The following is an 18,681-nucleotide window of genomic DNA, read 5'->3' on the forward strand; positions in this document are numbered from 1 at the left end:
ATGTTGCCCATAATGACTGCCTCTTTTGATGTCACTAAGGCATGGGCTGGTTGTGCACATCAGGTAATTTCCAACAACACAAATCACTACATGGTGTGAAGGAAATTCCCCTTGTAATGGAAAATGGGAGATTGCTTTATATCTATAATCAATATTCTTGTAATAAAATGACAGGTATGCACTGTTTAAAATGTGCCAATTCTGTGAATCCAATTTTATTAGCAAGTTGATAATTGCAAAGAAAAGCAGGGCTCTTCCTGAATTTCATTAAAGAAGCATTTCAGCTCCACAGTTTTTAATCAACAAATTTAGCATTTACAGCAACACAAGATTTCCAGCTGCATTGTCATTAACTATTAAAATAAAAATCAGTTACAAAGAATATATTCCTGTTTCCTTTTGCTGATTTTAGAATATTTTCAAGTAACCTGCAACTATAGGTGACAATACTGGGGAACATGGCTCAGAGAATTTGCTGAGTCCAACAGCGCGAATGAGCTTAATTAACGGATACAGTTGAGTCATCATGAATGTTTAAACATATGACTATGCTTACTGATGCTAACTCAGTTCTCACAATTCTCAGTTTAGTGATTCAACCAATGCAATCCTCCCTGTTCAAAAACCATTTGGTCAGCAAGATGTACTTTTCCTAAACGTAATTTATAACCTTAAAATTAGAACGAGGCTGTTCAGGGGGTGATGTCAGGAAGCACTTCTTCACACTCAGTGTGATGGAAATCTGGAACACTCGCCTCCAAGAAGCTTTGAGGCTGGGGGTCAATTGAAAATTCCAAAAATAAGACTGATAGATTTTTGTTAGGCGAGACTATTAAGGATTATGGAATCAAGGTGAGTGGATGGAATTAATATGCAAATCAGCCATGATCTAATTGAATATCAGTTTAACTTGAAGGACTGAACGACCTTCTCCTGTTCTTATGTTCAGTTCTAGATAAAGCTATGAATAACTGTAACGGTCTTTGATGTTTTCACCCTTCAAGCAAAGATGAGCTAATTAAATGTTAGGCAAGAAGCTATGACGCTTTTTGCCTTTTTCTCAGTCCAGATGGAGCTACCTCTTCAGCAAATATTTCAAAGAATAGCCATAGCTACTCCATGACTGGCAAAACCTGAGTATTGACAGTCAGTTCACAAGTCAGACTCACAGACTTCTGCTAGATTCATCAGTTGATGACAGGCCATCTCTCGCTGGGTCTTCAGAGATCTTTATAGCTTCCTCCATGGCAGAAAGGAGCCCGTCCCCTCCTTCTCCTCGCAGGGCTGGGCCAAAGCACTCGGGACGTCGAATCAGCAATCTTACAACCTCATTGGCATTCTCTTCCACGCTCTCACCTACAGGTTGATGGAACCAATTGTGGGTGAGACACCAGCACGGCACACACACACACACAAAAAAAATCACCCTCAAATCAACGATGTATTTGAAAACCAATGTTAAGCAAAGGTTTAGAAAGCTTTGACACAACACGCAGACCCTGTTTCCTTCCTGCAAATAAATTAAATACAAATTTCTTTCTCGTCATTGCAGCTAGCTCTGCCACTGAATATCAGTGCTCTCATGGAGGTATAACTTACTAGTTTATTGCATTCATTCACAGCCGTTGGTACCAAGAGATATACATATTACTTAGTGCATGATTTTGAGTGAAATGCCAGCATCTGCCTGGTATGTACTGAAGATAAATCACTCAATGGAGTCCATTTATTCTTGTGTCCAATTTCCTGGTTCATAAAATTACAGCTCTAATAACTAGTTCACTGCAGCTGTACACTATCACCACAAAATTACGGTTAAATAATTCTGCATTTTACATAGGGCAAATTAATAAGCTTTATTTTCTCAAAAAAAAAGCAGAAGGAAATACTGTCTGTATTGTATTTCCACCTTCTCTGAACAGAGTGAAAAATAACTGGCACAAAAAACCTGTAAGTCACATCCTGACTTCACATTATAGCATTTCAAACTTGGTTGGTAAATCTATTGAATGAGTTTATTATTGGAAGGTTCAGGGCTGAATTTCCAATCTTTGTTGAGATGCTGAATTCAGCTGGACTGGCACAGCAATCAGCTTCAGCACTTAGGGCTAAGGGTGAGAGTCATCTAGGATTGCCACTGCTGATTGTTAACCATGGAACTCTGCTGGAAAAGCTGTATTTGGCGATCTCAATTAAGAAGACGATTTGACTCAGCTATGAGGACTCCATTTGCTTAACAACCTAATAACAGCTCAAATATGAATGAATGCCCACTTGTGTGGCTCATACCTGTGGGGACACCTACAAACACAAGTCAGTGCCTTCAGGAGAAATTGATGGGTGGAAAATACTGTAGAGCTCCCTGACTTTGCTGCACAAACACATGTTTGAGACATACGTTCCTCACATGCAAAGCCTTGTGCAGAAAGTGCAAATTTGTAAAAATTACCCTGCAATGTTAGCTTCATCTTATTGTTGAACTGGAGAGAGCCTTAGACTTAATGGTAACATTCAAGCCACTGAGACAGAAGGTGCAGAGTTCAAACCTTGTTCCAGAGTGTCTTGGTGAGTGGTGACTAGAGCTTAGGCCATGAATTCTATGTTAGCATCCAGGAGATACTTGTATGTGAGAGGGTGTGCCCCTGCCTTTCGGTATAGGTTAAAAGCCTTGTGCCATGCAGGACTAACCACCCTTTAGGCTTGTATAATGATGATAAATGGTCATGGGAGGAGTGTTCATGTTAGGCTCTGTTAATCAGTGTAAGAAGGTTGCAACCACTTCATCCTATTTGCCAAAGAAAGAATATGAAGACATTTAAACAGCTAAAATTGACAATCTTTATTCACAATCCATGTTATCAGCTACACTAGATTCTGATTACTATTAGACGAATACAGAAAGAAGCAGTATAAATGTAGCTTAGAAAAGTAAGTCTAGCCTGCAGCCTTTCAGTGGAAATTTAGATCACGTTGCCCATTCACTCTGGAAACAGAGTTATACAATTCTACATGTGTAACCCTTGCAGTCTCAGGGAGACAAACAAATAAATAAGTAGGCTGGTGTATTTTACACAAAACTTGAACTCATCCAAGAAACTAAAAACATGCCAGATGCTGTGAACATGTGCTGTGAACATGTGATTTATGCATTTTTGAGAAAGTCTGTACCCTCACTAATTTTGCATTAGTAATATCGGAACAATTTTGATCTTCCATCCTTAATATTTTCAACCCAGCTTTACAATACAAGTCTCTAGTTGAGAATGGACTAAGGAAAGTATTTTAATGAGTGAAAATGCTTTGTACCCCATAACCCTCAATGCTCAAACTGTTGATATGCACTCCCACAATGCAGACACAGAGTCTGTGCTCAGAGGTACTCTTTGAGGTTTCTAAATCTGTGTTTTAATCTATATTTATATAAAATATGAAAGAAACAAAATATAGAATATTGACAATTTGAAGGTTTTATCTTGTCCTCATTTTCTCTGTTGGCCTATGCTAGTGAACCTTTACTCTAATTTTTTCTGTTTTGTTCCCCTTTACTTTCCCATTTTTTAATGCAATGACAATAAAAAAAATTGGAAGCAGGCCCACCAATAGATATCAGGGGTTATATATATTTGACCAACTACCCAGTGATGTATTTATGGCAGAGCAACATATCTAGGGAAGAGGAGGGAAACTACAATCAAAATGTGCACCAAGACGTCCACCATCTTCAAGGCACAAGTCAGGAGTGTGATGAAATACTCTCCACTTGTCTGGATGACTGCAGCTCCAATAACACTCAAGAAGCTCAACACCATCTAGGACAAAGCAGCCCTCTTGGTCAGCAACCCATCCACTACCCTAAACAATCACTCCCTCCACCACTGGTTGCCCTCCAAGCCCCACACCACCCTGACTCAGACTATATTATTGGTCCTTCACTGTCACTGGTTCAAAATGCTAGAATTCCCTTCTCAACAGCATTGTTGATGCACCTACACCAGATTGAATGCAGTGGTTCATAAAGGCTGCTCACCACTACCTGCTAAAGGACAATTACAGATGAGCAATGTATGCTCACATCCCATAAACAAACAAAAAATAGTTTTACACCTCACGTACAATCCAGGATAAATAGCATAGGAAAATCATACAAAGTGGAATATTGTGGAGGTTACAGGGGTCTCAGCCGCTGGCTAGAGAACTGACGAGAGCTCCCTGCTGCCCGCAGAAAGGCCCACTGCAACATGTTTCACTCAGGGACATGACAGGCAGCAAAGGGCCTTTCCTGGGATAAAGGACTCCAGGAACATAATTCCCGCCTGCCAAAAGCTGCCAGCTAATCAGAGGGCAGCAGCACTATCGAACAACAGTGCCACCGGCAGGTGGTGGCTGCTCATGGTACGACACCCCCTCAAGGCCTAGGATTGTCGCTGGATTCCAGGCCAGAGGTGAGTGATGGCGGGAGACAGGTTGCGGGTTGGAGGGGTTGGAGGTCATGGGTTGGGGGTTACAGGGGGCCTTCCCCTTCCTCCTTGGAGGATGGGTCAGCAACAAGGGCAGGGGGTGGCTCCCTGCCACCCCTTTCCCGATGCCAGGTCCCTTGATCAGGCACTAAGTACTTATGAACGAAGAACCCCCCTTGGAAGCCCACATGGGTTTGTCTGTCATGTTCCTCACATGGTGAGTTACTCGCCTGCCAGTGGGCTAATATCAGCAGTGACGGGATGAGACCCTTTAGTGGGCATTAACTGTCCATTCAAGGGCCTCAATTGTCGATGGGGCAGGAAGGCCGTCCATGGGTCTTCCTGCCACAGACTTAATCGGGGTAAAGACAGGAAGTTGGGGTGTCCACCCATCACCTTCCCACCTGATTAAATGCCACAAACTACCACCAAACCCGCCAAGAGTGAGGGCACAAGATTCTGTCCATAGAATGGGCTTCCTGGTTTTACCCCTGAATGTAGCTGGTTTCCATCAAAAATATGAATCTCCAATCGGCATGTATCAGATTATTACTTCACTCAGTTGAGTTACTCTGCTTGCATCACTCTTGCATTGTATCATCACTGACACTTTAATCCTCCTTTATCATAACACGATTGTAGCCTACACAGTCTTCACTTTTAAAGGCGTGCTTTTAGATGGTGCCTTACCATTGCAAAATACAGCAAAGCGCAGAAAATCCAAGTATCGCTCCCCTTCCACAGGATTCCACCCAATGTCTGGGTAACCCTTGGCAACCAGCATTGCACAGCTCTGCAGGCCACAGCCAGCCAAATACTGAACAACCTAGAGAACAGAACATTATCAGAAATCAGTAAGTGCCTTCATACTACATTTCCAATGTTAGTTGGAAGAACTAGTTAGCTTGATTGAAATGCCCTGTTGGAATAGTGGCAGAAGTAAAGGTACAACCAATCATTAACCTCTTGCATCTGAATTCTAATCCAGCTACAAATTGAGGAATCTTGAACCTCTGAAAGAGACAATAGTTGGATGAAAAGTCACTTGTTTCATATCTTCACATATCCCCTTTGGGGAATAGCGAGGAAGTGTCGGAAGGATTTGCAGGCTGATTATCAACACGTCATGAATGCTCCCTCCATGGCCAACAAGTCCTGGGGTGAGCCTGGAGCTTCTGACTCAGAGGCAGTGGCGCTAATGACTGAGCCACAAGACCACCATGATAAATGGTTGGCAAACCTTTTCATTTATTAGCAAGTACATTACATCATCTCCATTCAAAGCGAACATTACTTCATTTTCAAGAAATCATGGCTCTAGGCGTTGTCCCCTTTGTTGAGCAAAAGCTATACATTAAACCACTATCTTATAGGACATTCTTCATAGGATGTATTGCAGGAAGCCACCAGTCCTGTCCAGGTATCAAAAACACCGCCCGTGGACTCAGCAAGCCTACTTAATGAGGTCTCTAAAGGAGCCATGGTTCTTACTGTGGCAAAGTTTGGCCATTATGCATGGGGAACCTACAAAAAAATCAAATGCCATGGGTGCAGGAGATAGCCTTTAACTCCAAGCTGTACAGGGACAAAGAGGGGTGGCTGGAGGATTGGAGCAATAGGAATGTGTCATTCCCAATTCCCAGGTAAGTGGGTAGATGTGCTGCTGGTTGAGCATTAATGGAATGAAAAACGTTTATAATTCATGAGGTAGTGAGACAATTGCAGGAATTTGGAAGCTGACATGATTAGAGTTAGTCAATGAAGTCCTGGACTTGTGGGGGAGTCTGCAATCTGTGCAAATTCTAGAGGCTATTCTGTTGTTTCCAAAGGTAACATAACAAAAAAGATTTTTTTAAAACAAAGGTAGCATCAGCCACCTGTTTACTGCAAGCACATGGTGCAGACTGACTGACATTACTGGTATCTCCTGGAGCGGTGTGGAAAGATCTGGAGGAAAAAGCAGTTCAGGCTTGACATGACCTTGACAATAACAGGTAATGCTGAGTGCCAGCTGTGGCAGTCGGTTCTGGGTCTTGCTGCTGGAGGTGACACAACTCTGCGACAGCATCACTGGAGAAGGAAAGACTCCTTATGCTCCTCAGTGTTGAGCCTGCAGCGTATATACAGAGAAACGACTTCCTCTGCCGAGGATTAATGAACAAAAAGGTACTATCTTAAAAGTAGAACGAGGCATTTAAGTGTGAAATCAGGAAAGGCTTTTTCACACAAATGGTAGTGGAAATCTGGAACTCGTTCCCCAAAAGCTTGTGGATGCTGGGTCAGAGTCGGAACTGAAAGATCAGGAGATTTTTGTTAGTTGAGGGGTATCAAGGGATATGTCTCAAAGGCAGATAAATGGAACTAAATTACTGTTTGATTTCACGTTTACTAATCTTTAATTCAACTATGAAAGAGCTAAGTGAGAAAAAATGGCATACAAGACATAATAAAAGTAAGATTTGTGTAGAAATAATAGCCTATACTAAAGTCTGCAACTGCTGTCAAGTATTCGATGTAAGATTCCTGTAACTTAGCCAGAGTAGCTTTCCTGTTGCAAACAGACGCACAAGTAGAACAGGCTCATGTGGCTGAATAGAGTACCCTTGTTCCCATACAAGAGTACGATACCTGCAAGCCCACCTCTTTCTAGCTGCACTCCTTGTAGTTGCAGCTATATGTGTTTACCCTTCACCTCTTGCCAGAGTGGAATTTCCAGAAGGACCCTCATGATGAAGTGTGTGTCGCCAGAGGCCTCTCCATAGATCTTAACATTCTACAGGCATGGTGGCATTTGAAATTGCCTTAGGTACCCAAACGCCACAAGGTAACAAAAGCAAAATGTGTGCCAAAACTTTTCAGCATTTTCACTGAGAGAAGCTGAGGATCCCTTTAAATATCACTAAAAATGCTTCCTCCCAACTTGTACCGCCCGTGATTCACAGGTGAGTTGAGGGACTGACAGCAGCAATGCAGGTAGAGACCAAAAAATGCAGGTAGAGACCAAAATATATTTATCTTTAGGCAGGAGCGCAGCATACCTCAAGTTTGGAATGGGGTAGGGTCCCCTGTAAGTACTTTGACACTTTAAAAAAAAAGCTGCCAATGTGTTTATACCAAAAAATGGGGTGATGAAAATCAGCCCCAGCCTGTTTACAAGGAGGTTATGCTGAAATTTTATAAAATGCTGGTTTGGTTTCAGCTGGAGTATTGTGGCAAGTTCTGGGCAAGTCTTTACAGAGTCTGTAGTCCTACGAGAGAGTGCAGAGGGGATTGACTCGAAGGGGATGAAGGTGAGAGACTTCAGTTAAGCAGAGAGCGTAGAGTAGGTGGAATTGTTTCTCCTTAGTGCAGAGATGGTTAAGGGATGTTTGGATAGAGGTGTTCAAATTCATGAAACGTTTTGATAGAGTGAAAGGAGAAACTTTTTCCAGTCATAGAAGGGTCAGTAGCCAGAGAACACAGATTTCAGATGACTGGCGAAAGAACCAGAGGCGACATGAGGGGAAGAAAATTTATGCAGCAAGTTATTATGATCTGAAATGCACTGCCTGAAAGGACGATGCAGAAGCAGATTCAGTAATAACTTTCAAAAGGGAATTGGATAAATAGTTGAAGGGGTAACATGTGCAGGGCGATCGCGAAAGAGTTGGGGAGTGGAACTATTGGATAGTCAATTTCAAAGAGCCTGCACAGGCAGGATGGGCCGAACGGCCTCCTTCTGTGGTGTATCATTCTATGATTCTGACTCATAATTAAGCAGAACTGAAGTGAACTGAAGTCTGATGAAATGATTTGAAGTGAACTGAAGTGATCCTCTACACAGTGATACACTCTGGAGTGGTGTGATTACTCTTTCTGTCAGGTCTATGTTATGTACCATGTGATCGCATGCCACGTTGCTGAGTCACTCCTCATTCAAAAATTGTGCCAACAGTGGTAAAAATCAAACCAAACAATCAATCACAGCAATAATAAAATGCTGAAATTAACTCAATGTATAAAATATTGATTTTAAACTCCTATGGTTAACAAAAAGAATCAAGAAAGATTCCTCAGCCACTGTATTCAAAACGACCACACACAATTTGAATTATGTATAAATTGCATAATTATAGCAAGGAATTGTCATTTTCCCCCTCAGCCAAAACACATTGGTATTAGGCAGGTCATGTAATTATTTATTTTAAAATATTTACTTCTGAAACACTGGAATTATTTTCTATTGTGTACATATAGATCTCCGTGTCAGTATAGTATCTCATTAAAATAATTTTACAAGAATGCTGCAAGTGTATTCTTTGAAATAAAAACAGAAAATGCTGAAAATACACAGCTGTTCAGATGACTGAATAAGATAGAAAGCACAGAAGGGAACAAGTGGGAAAAGGCAAGGGATAAGACGTGTAATCACAAAGTAGTCAGGTCTAGTCAATGTTGATATGTAGTAGCAAAGCAAGACTTGTGCTACTGTATGTACGAACATAGCCCAAATTGTATTGTTAATGGAATTTATTTCAATATATATTGCAGGGAAGTAGGGCATTTTTGGCACACTGCAGCATTATAGCCCAACCAACTATTATGTTCTTTTCATACTTTTCGTCCCAAAGCTAAATATCCATTAAGATGTGTCTTTGGTTGATCTTTTAAGACTACTATTGGGCACTTTGTGGTTTTAACAAAATAAAAAAAAACCAGACGTAACTGCATTTGGATAACCATAGACTGATACTTACTTTTTCTAAGTCAGGCTCTCGCAATGCTAAGGCAAGTTCATTGTTGTCCATCACAGACGCTGCAGCAACGTCCAAAGGAGTGGAACCTCGCATTGAAGGAGATGCTATTAAAAAAATATAAAGCATTTGAAAAACAGCCTTATAAGTGGTTTAGGTATGACAGTGTTGTTCAATACTATATCGGACAAAATAATTTTGGTGGAACTTGCCACTCCTTATTCGTGGTAAGACACTGCAGGGATGAGATTTTTAATAGTCTGAGCATTGGCACAGAAAAATTGGGCCAATTAAGAAATGCTTAAGTTCAGTTTCAGAATCAATTGAGCTCTCTTGGCAAGAAACTAAGTTCCAAGTATCAAATCCTATTTCAAATTCTCATCAGTGAATACATAGGATGAATAAATCATTCTGAGTGCATTTGCACCTTTAAGAAATTGGACCATTTTCAGCCTCACTTTTCCAATCAATATCAAAAAGTAGACTTTTTCACAAGAAGTGCCACCTGTTTTAAAGGCACAAGCACAATATGAAAGGTAAAAGCAAAATACCACGGATGCTGGAAATCTGAAACAAAAACAAAAATAGCTGGAAAAACTCAGCAGGTCTGATAGCATCTGTGGAGAGGAATGATATGAAAGGCTTGTTTGAATTTCATTCACCTCCACTAGGCAATACATAGTGCACAAGAAACAGCACTACGAGCCCTTAAACTTAAAATACAACTTGGTTGCTTAATCAAAAAACCCAACTGAAAAATCCTTTTATGGGAGATCAATTATGACATTTTTTTTTAAATTTGTCCTAGGGATATGAGTATTGCTAGCAAGGCCAGCAATTGCTGCCCATCCCAATTGCCCTAGTGAGTCACCTTCTTTAACCACTGCAGTCCATGTGGTGTAGGGTACACCACAGTGCTATTTTTCTGTAGCGGTTTGAGTGGCTCGCTAGGCCGTTTCAGAGGGCAGTAAAGAGTCAACCACATTGTTGCAGGTCTACAATCAGTGTAAGCCAAACTAGGACAGAAAGGTTTCCTCCCGCGAAGGTCATTAGTGAACCAGATGGGTTTTTGTAACAATCCAGTGCTTTCATGATCATTATTAATGAGACTAGCACCTTATTCCAAACTTATCAATAGAATTTAAATTCCCTAAGTCGCCCTGGTAGGTTTTGAGCTTATACTTCCGGAGCATTAGTCCGAGCCTCTAGCTCACTAGCCCTGTAAGGCCCAGATTCTGAACCATGCTCTTCCAATATATGAATGCCAACAGGACTAGAATTGAATGCTTCATTAATTCAGAATGTAGGGTCTCTGATGAATTATATATCCTCACCTAATCCAACACTGCTGTTTTCCAATAAATAGCTTAAGTGGTCAAACATGGCTTTTTGATTTTGTCGACTGATTCGGCAGAAGTAGCAGAGGAAGCGACAACAGTTGGCCACCATCTTTGGGAAGATAATCTCCTAAACAAAATGCATTGATAGAACAAAACAGACTCAGTTTAGTTCCAAAATTGTTTCGAAGAACAATAAGCGGGAGAAACAGAAAGGTTACAAAGCATTTTAGTTTATCATTGCACAGTAATAGTGTAAAGGTTATCTCACCCAAAATATTTGAAAATTGGACAATATCTTCCCCTCAACAAAGCTGTGCCCAGAAACTTTATTTGCATGTTTTTTCTAATTTGGAAACAGTTGTCTCTCAACTGGGTATGTTTGGAAAGAAAGACTTGGTACCTATGTGCTCTTTTAATTTATACAAACATGCATATTTAATTTAAATACTATTAATTAGGTCACATCTTAGTGAGAATATGTACTTATCAAAGAGATTTCCTGGCTTCAGCTCTGAAGAGGGATAAAATGGTGCTGACACAACCTCAAAGGACGACAGGATATTGGTAGTTTACAACCAATTCTTCGATCTGGTTAGATTTAAACTAAAACTTGTTACAGTGGTATCGGCAAGAAACATGTAATATCAATGAGGAAGAATTGATGTTAAATTGCACTTTAATTAATCAATTCTCTCTTAAAACAATATTTCCATTCTTTACATTTTTCCCTGGATACATCTTCCCAATAAGTAATTTAAGAGAGAATTGATTTATTAAAGAATGGAAATATTGTGACAATATATATATTAATATTGGACAAATCCCAGCCCACTTACCTTAGACTCTCCACCGCCGAGTACATTCACCATCACCTCCATCACTGTCTCGTGCATCCCCAGAGCCCTCATTAGATTCGGATGTTGGTAAAACACTTTGTTATTCATTATATCCCTATGTGAAAGAAGGAAGAAACAAAACACACTTATTGAGTATAAATGTTAACGAGTGGGTGTTGGCTAATTGCTCTGAAAATTCCACTAACAAGACTACATTATGTAACTGTTGATTATTTAGGATATTTAAGCCAGACCTTTGGTTTTTAATTTTTTTTTATTTATTAGATTAAGGCACTTTGATCTTTTGAACTTAAGTGAATAAAATCAATTTTGCAGGATAACATATTGAAATCTGAACTGCAAATTAAATTACAGCTTAAAATAAATTCCAAAAAAAAAAGAGGAAAGGAAGTCAACCCCAAGTCGGCCAGGTGGGTTGTTACAATGGTGGTTGGGAGTTCATGCAGCATTCGCATTTTCTGCCATTTTAACGAGGGGCATTTCAGGCCTGAGGGTCTTCCAGTCCTCATGTAATAATCTGGAATTTCGTAGAATCAAGGATTAACTCCCACTTGGCAACCCCACCTCGACCACCCCTACACCCTTGCCCCAAGCCCAGCCTCCGGGAGCCCATGACATTAGCGATTTAAATTTCCCATAGCTTTGTACACCCAACTCCCCCATCCAACCCCTGGAATCAGGACGTCACCAGCTGCAGTTAGAGAAACCTCAGGCCCACATGGATCGTTCCTTCGGATCCCCGGTGAAATCCGGCTCCCGCCCCCATTTCCCATGCATTTCCTTTGAGAAACAGATCAGAATCATTCAAATAACACTCGGGCCTCATGTTGAGGGGTCTTGTGGGTGTTTCCTCCCACCCCAAAATTGGAAGGTTTTTAGAGAGTCAGTATTTGGAGGAGAGCTGTTCTCATTTGCAAAAGTTATTTACTGGAGCTATTTACTCAATTCCTCCATATCCTCCAGAGCTGTGAAACCTAATGGGAGTATTTTTAATCTAATTCAGGGCCCATGGGATCGATGGATCATTGGTCTTACACCCGCCTAATATTGCACACTGTTAACTTAAATGGAGAGTATAATTGGGCTGATTGTAAAATCAGCATTGCACCCATTCCCATCAGTTTCCCCAATGGTTGCATTTGGTTATAATTGGCGCTGACATTCTGTGGTAAACAGTGTCAAGCTTAAATCTATTAAAAAAAAGAATTCATTCAAAATCCTCCAAAAGCAAGGCCTTGAAATTATACTGTGGGATGATGGGTACACAAGCGTAATCCATTTGTCTCAAACTCTTCTCTCCACTATCTTTTGGCGACATAAGTCCACCAACATAAATGAGTTAACACTTCCACCCCAAATGTAGTTGAGGGGGAAATTTCAAGCAAACATATTATTCCAAATATATAAAAATATTCAATGTTAAAAATTGTTTTCAAGTTTGAAAGGTGGTAAATGGTAATAGTCACGAACATTTGAAAAGTGATTCAGCTCAGTATGAAGGTCAATTTTCTACCGTAGCTCATATATCAACATTCTGAAATCCCTTGAGCTACACAAAAACTAAATTTTGTTTACTCACCCCAGCCCACGGATCATCAACTTCTCCTCTTCTTTACCCATCCTGACGCTTAGCAGAGATCTGATCTGGCCCAGTGAAGCAAGTAAGTTTATCGTGTCCTCCACGGACACTCCATTTATTGTATATGTCTTGGGTAAAGCACGAACAAGCTCACCAATGCCATCATACTGCCGGTGTAATAGCACAAACATGGCCCTAACCAACTCTGGGTCTTCAATCACTGACTCCTGGGCCCACCGTACCATGGTCTCAGAGATCAACTGTTGCAGTGTGGCTAAAATAAAAATGCAAATCATTTTAATGAATGGGTTTAAAAATTTCTGACAGCATTTTCAAATTTCTATCATGTACTCATAATGAATGCTCAGGACATGTAACGGTGAAGTAGTGTTATATGCAAGTATTGTGGCAAAATGCTAATCTTTTGTCAATTTGACCTTCTGCATACGTCATTTAAGATCGGAGGGAGAGCTTTCCCAATATTGTAAACTATTAATCAGATCTTGATTCCTCAGTATCCTATTCTTCATTCTGCTAATCTCACAACTTTTTAATGCATATCCTTTAAAAATTTCAACCCCCACTTACAATCAGCTTACTTTCCATTTTCATAATACCCAGGCCCATTTAAGAAAATAATCTCTCTGCCTTCTCTGACCATTTCCTCCTCCCATCCTCACTCCATCCATTCATGTAACATCTCTAGGCCATGAGGCCACACAGCAATCAGGGTCAATGTCATTCTGGAGCTAACCAGATTTAATAATACCAACAGAAAACGCTGAAAACACTCAGCAAGTCAGCCAGCATCTATGGAGAGACATACAGAGTTGACATTTCAGGTCTGTGATCTTTCATCAGGGTTTTAGGTGAAAGGTCACTGACCTTAAACATTAACTCTGTTTCTCTCTCCGCCTGACTTGCTGAACAGCTGCAGCATTTTCTGCTTTTATTTCAGATTTCCAGCATCTGCGGTATTTTGTTTTTGTATCAGATTTAATAACAAATTGCTAATCGTCGTTTGGTAGTACAGAGCTTGAGTATTACTGAAAAAAAGAGACATGCTGTTGAAGCTTTTAGTCTTGCACTCATTAGGTCAGATTCACAAGAATACCAAATTGTAAAGAGAACAACAATTTATACTGCATGAGTAGTATGCAGTATAAATTGTTGTTACTCTTACAATTTGGTATTCTTGTGAATTGTCCTGTTGAGTGCAAGACGAATTGTTTCGACAGCATGTCTCTTTTTTTAGCAAAACACATCAGGCGGAATTGTCCCAGATTTGCACTAAGTGCGGTAGCGGGCGGGTAAAATGATGTTTTACCCGCTGGCCGCAATGGCGGCTTTTCAGGCCGTATCGTCCCAAATCCGCCGTATTAATTATGCATTCCCAGGATACACGCCGTTTCCATGACGACCCGGGCTCTGATTTGCCTGCCACACTGTCACCTCTCCGCTTCATCATGCCAGGCACCACATTTAAAGTACAACCGCGCTCAGTGTTTCTAGCCCAGGACTGCAGCAAAGAAGATGTGGCCCCAAAAGTCAAGTGGACTGCAGCCCTCGAGCGCCTTTTGGATGCCATGAAGGCTCCTTGTGATGTCCTCTACCCCCACGCTGGCCACAGGAGGGACAGCTACATTACCACTCCGGCTTGGTCGGCGATGGCAGTGGCGTTCAGTGCCGATGTGCACTGAAGAAGTCGGCCATCCAATGCAGATAGAGGATGAATGATCTCATCTGTGCAGCCAGGGTAAGGCAACCATCTCATTACTCTAAACTCTCACAATCAAGCCCACCACACATTCACTGGCATCTCTCTCACTGCCAGCTCAAGGGACATCACCATCCATTCTCACACACATACCCTCGTGTGTCCATCTGGCCTCATCTCCTCTGCAGACTGCCTCCTCAGCCCTCACCATCTTGAGGCTATTTACACAGATGAACATGTGTCCCATACACACCCTGGGATACCCTCCTTCCCCAGTACAGCTCTCGTCCTGCAGCCTCTTCCCTTGCCTGAGGCCACTTCTCCCCCTTCCCCAAGCAAGACCTTGCCCTGCAGCCGTTGAAAAGCCACCCACATATGGCTGATCTGATAGGTAGAGATCTACCTGTGAGCTCCCTAAAAGTGACTGTCTGTGCTGTCTGTGAAGCCTGGGGCTGATGACTGCGAGTGTTGACCGAAGCAAGGTAAGCAAACAAATCTTAAAATTCCGATTAAAGTGCAGCCTGCCAAGTGCACGCTCTATAAATGCTATTGTGAAACATGTCAGCGTGTTTTCCCGCTGACGCGGGCAGACGATTCAGCTGGGGAGGGAATGAGTCCAGCGGGCTAGCTTTATAATGATGTGCTGATATATTACAATGAGGTTCCTGACATCCGATGGCAGGGAACACAGCCCGCCACTGGCAGACGGAGCAGGCGACCACAAACTAGTTCTCAGGACATCCTGAAACTGACTTTTGGCCTTCTCGCCACATTGTCCGCTCACACCCAACACCAGCGGGAAAATCCCAGCCATGGTGACCGACAACCAATTGTTCCGAACTTTGCTAAAAAAAAATTTCCTTTCTGAAGCTCCAATGAGAAAGCCAGAATTTCTAGGGTATGTATAAAGAAAGGGGTAATACAGTATGCATTAAAAGGGTGAGTCACAATCTGAGATCACTGAATCAAAAGGAAATCACTTCGAATACATTTCAGAAACAAACACTAACTGGGTTTCTTTGTCTCCTGTTCCACTGGATTCTCTTTCTGCTTTTTCTTTAAATACGTCACTTTTTCCACCAGGTTCATAAGTCGACCCCTGATTGTGGAGTCACTGTCATCGTTATTCGCTTCTTCTTCTTCCAGTTCAATGCCTGAAACAAGAAATGTAAGTTCTTTTTAGCACCTGAAACCCCATTCAAATTAACAGCATTTGGAAAACCAACCAGAGTAGAGGGCTCCCTTTGTGAAATTGCTTTAAATTGACTCATTTTAAGTTTGCTCCTTAACTCTGTGAAGCAAGTTATACATCAACAGAGGATGGTTTCCTCGCAAAGTAGTCATTAGGATTAAACACTCATCCATAAAATGTCTTAATCCTGTCAACAAACTGCTAGTAAAAAGTTTTCTATCAAAAAATGATCACTTCAATTCACAAGATGTTAACTCATTCCAGACATGTTTGATAAGTTTTATCATTTCTTATGTACGTCCAATATAGTGGAATTCAAGATTTATCAATAAATCGATAATTTTTTAAAAAATTATACGTTTATGGGATGCGGGAATCGCTGGCTAGGCCAACATTTGTTGCCCATCCCTAATTGCCCTTGAGAAGGTGGTGGCAAGCCACCTTTTTTGAACCGCTGCAGTCCATGTGGGTGCACCCACAGTGCTGTTAGGAAGGGAGTTCCAGGATTTTGGCCAAGCGACAGTGAGTTATAGTTCCAAGGCAGGGTGGTATGTGGATTGGAGATGAACTTGCAGGTGGTGGTGTTGCCATTAGCATTGATTTATTAGCAAAATATTAACTGCATGTAGACAGATCAGTTCCATGGATGTTGCTCTTCATGTCCTTTGTTTGGTGTTAATGGGGCAGTAACAGCCTAAAAATGAGGTCAATAACCTTACCACTCCAATAACGCCAGCAATGCAGCTGGCCCTTGATCTCCACGACTGACCTGCAACTACTTAATGCTGGGAGCTGTGTTAATTGGTTGGAGGAGGGGATTCCTGCCCCTGACTTGGAAAGAAGCCCTACCTTAGAGAGCTGCCAAACAATTGGATGCGGTGCAGTGGACTACAGGCAGTCCCACCAAGTGGAGAAGCCCAGGTAAGTCCATGGTCCGAGGTCTCTCGGGGCCAAGTTGGCAGATTCTGGCAAACGGGTGAGGGGAGTTGGGACCAGGTTCAAGAGGCTAGAGGGAGAGGGTTAAAGGGTGGATGACCTTTGGGGGTGTGGTGACTCCGATGGATCAGAGGACCCGCAAAGGAGGGGCCCCCTCTTGTCCGACACCAACCTGCACAGCTAAAGCTGCTGGGCTTTCCGACTGGTTAGGGCCTCCCCTCGCTATGGGTATTAATTGGCCTTTTAAGAGCCTCAATAGGCCCAAGGGCAGGCAAGCCAGCCCCGTCCCCCGTTTAACTGCGGCTGGGGCAGGGGCAGGCGAGTAGGTGGTGGACACAGTGCTCACTGGATTTTACGTGCCCCACCCTGCCTTCAAATGTTCCAGGGGAGGAAAGTGTAATCCAGCTCTAAGTTTCGTTCTGTGAGAAATAGAACGCATTGAATGATAACTATTTGTGATTTTCACATCTGAATTTTAAAATTCAACCATGAATGCCTTTTTTCAAATAATTGCAATGACTCAATGACTCTCATCATAATTACTGCAAGCACCATGCCCTTTAAAAAAAACACGCTAATGGGTTTTCATTGATGATTCACTGTGCTCCTTGTGTTTTTATTGTATTTTTCCCATATCATGACATTTAGTGCCAATGTATAAAAAGTTTATATATAGTAGCATGGTTTCATGCGGAGACCATCATTTTACATACCATACAAATTAAGCTTTGTTCTGCTGGATATCAGTTTAATTTCCTCATTTTAATAAAGATGGGCTGAATTTTTGCTTGTGGCTCCTGATCCCACTGTCGAGAGGAAATGTGGATAAGGAATCCATACATGCCAGAGGGTGATTTTTGAGGAGGTGGCTAATTACTTGGTTGTCTATAGGGGACCTGTTCAATTAAGGATGGAGGGTGGGGTCCCAGGGCTGGAGGGCCCTCCAGCACTAACACATCAGCAGCCTCACCATCAGAGGTGGGAGCTGCTGATGCAGGTAGCTACATCGATGTATTTGCCCAGCATCGACCTAGACATCGGAAAGGACAAAGGCACTCCCTGGTCTGTCATCCCTGCAAAGCCCTCCTTGCTAACATTTGAGGGCTTGTGCCAAAATTGGGAGAGCTGTCCCAAGACTAGTCAAGCAACAGCCTAACATGGTCATGCTCATGGAATCATACCGTCCTGACAACGTCTCAGACAGCACCATTGCCATCCCTGGGTATGTCCTGTCCCACCAGCCCGACAGACCCACCAGTGGTGGTGGCACAGTGGTATACAGTCGTGAGGGAGTTGCCCAGGAAGTCCTCAATATCAGCTCAGGACCCTATGAAGTTTCAAGGCACCAAGTCAAACAAGGACAAGGAAACCTCCTGCTAGTTACCACCTACTGCCCCCCTCAGCTGATGAATCAGTGCTCCTCCATGTTGAACATCATTTGGGGAAGCACTTAGGATGACAAAGGCACAGAATGTACTCTAGGTGGGGGACTTCAATGTCCATCTCCAAGAGTGGCTTGGTAGCACCACTATAGACCAAGCTGGTTGAGTCCTAAAGGGGCCCTGACAACATTCATGCAATAGTACTGAAAACTTGTGCTCCAGAACTTGCCGTGTCCCTAGCCAAGCTGTTCCAGTACAGCTACAAAATGGCATCTACCCGGCAATGTGGAAAATTGCCCAGATATGTCCTGTCCACAAAAAACAGGACAAATCCAACCCGGCCAATTACCGTCCCATCAGTCTACTCTCAATCATCGGCAAAGTGATGGAAAATGTCATTGACAATGCTATCAAGCAACACTTACTCAGCAATAACCCACTCACTGACGCTCAGTTTGGGTTCCACCAGGGCCACTCAGCTCCTGACC

At 42.2% G+C, this 18,681-nt stretch overlaps 1 protein-coding gene across 1 annotated transcript in view; it reads right to left on the bottom strand.

Moving 5' to 3' along the window:
- Positions 1-18,681, bottom strand: part of ryr2a (ryanodine receptor 2a (cardiac)) — a 794,383-nt gene that overhangs the window by 216,818 nt on the left and 558,884 nt on the right. The window contains exons 39-45 of the mRNA XM_078557297.1: positions 15,694-15,837; positions 12,967-13,240; positions 11,367-11,481; positions 10,525-10,657; positions 9,194-9,297; positions 5,148-5,283; positions 1,170-1,356 (exon numbers count right to left, since the gene is read on the bottom strand). Of these exons, the coding sequence (XP_078413423.1) occupies positions 1,170-1,356; positions 5,148-5,283; positions 9,194-9,297; positions 10,525-10,657; positions 11,367-11,481; positions 12,967-13,240; positions 15,694-15,837 (1,093 nt within the window). The remainder of the gene's footprint in view (positions 1-1,169; positions 1,357-5,147; positions 5,284-9,193; positions 9,298-10,524; positions 10,658-11,366; positions 11,482-12,966; positions 13,241-15,693; positions 15,838-18,681) is intronic.

Source organism: Cetorhinus maximus, chromosome 14, assembly GCF_964194155.1.
Source record: "Cetorhinus maximus chromosome 14, sCetMax3.hap1.1, whole genome shotgun sequence".
NCBI lineage: Eukaryota > Metazoa > Chordata > Chondrichthyes > Lamniformes > Cetorhinidae > Cetorhinus > Cetorhinus maximus.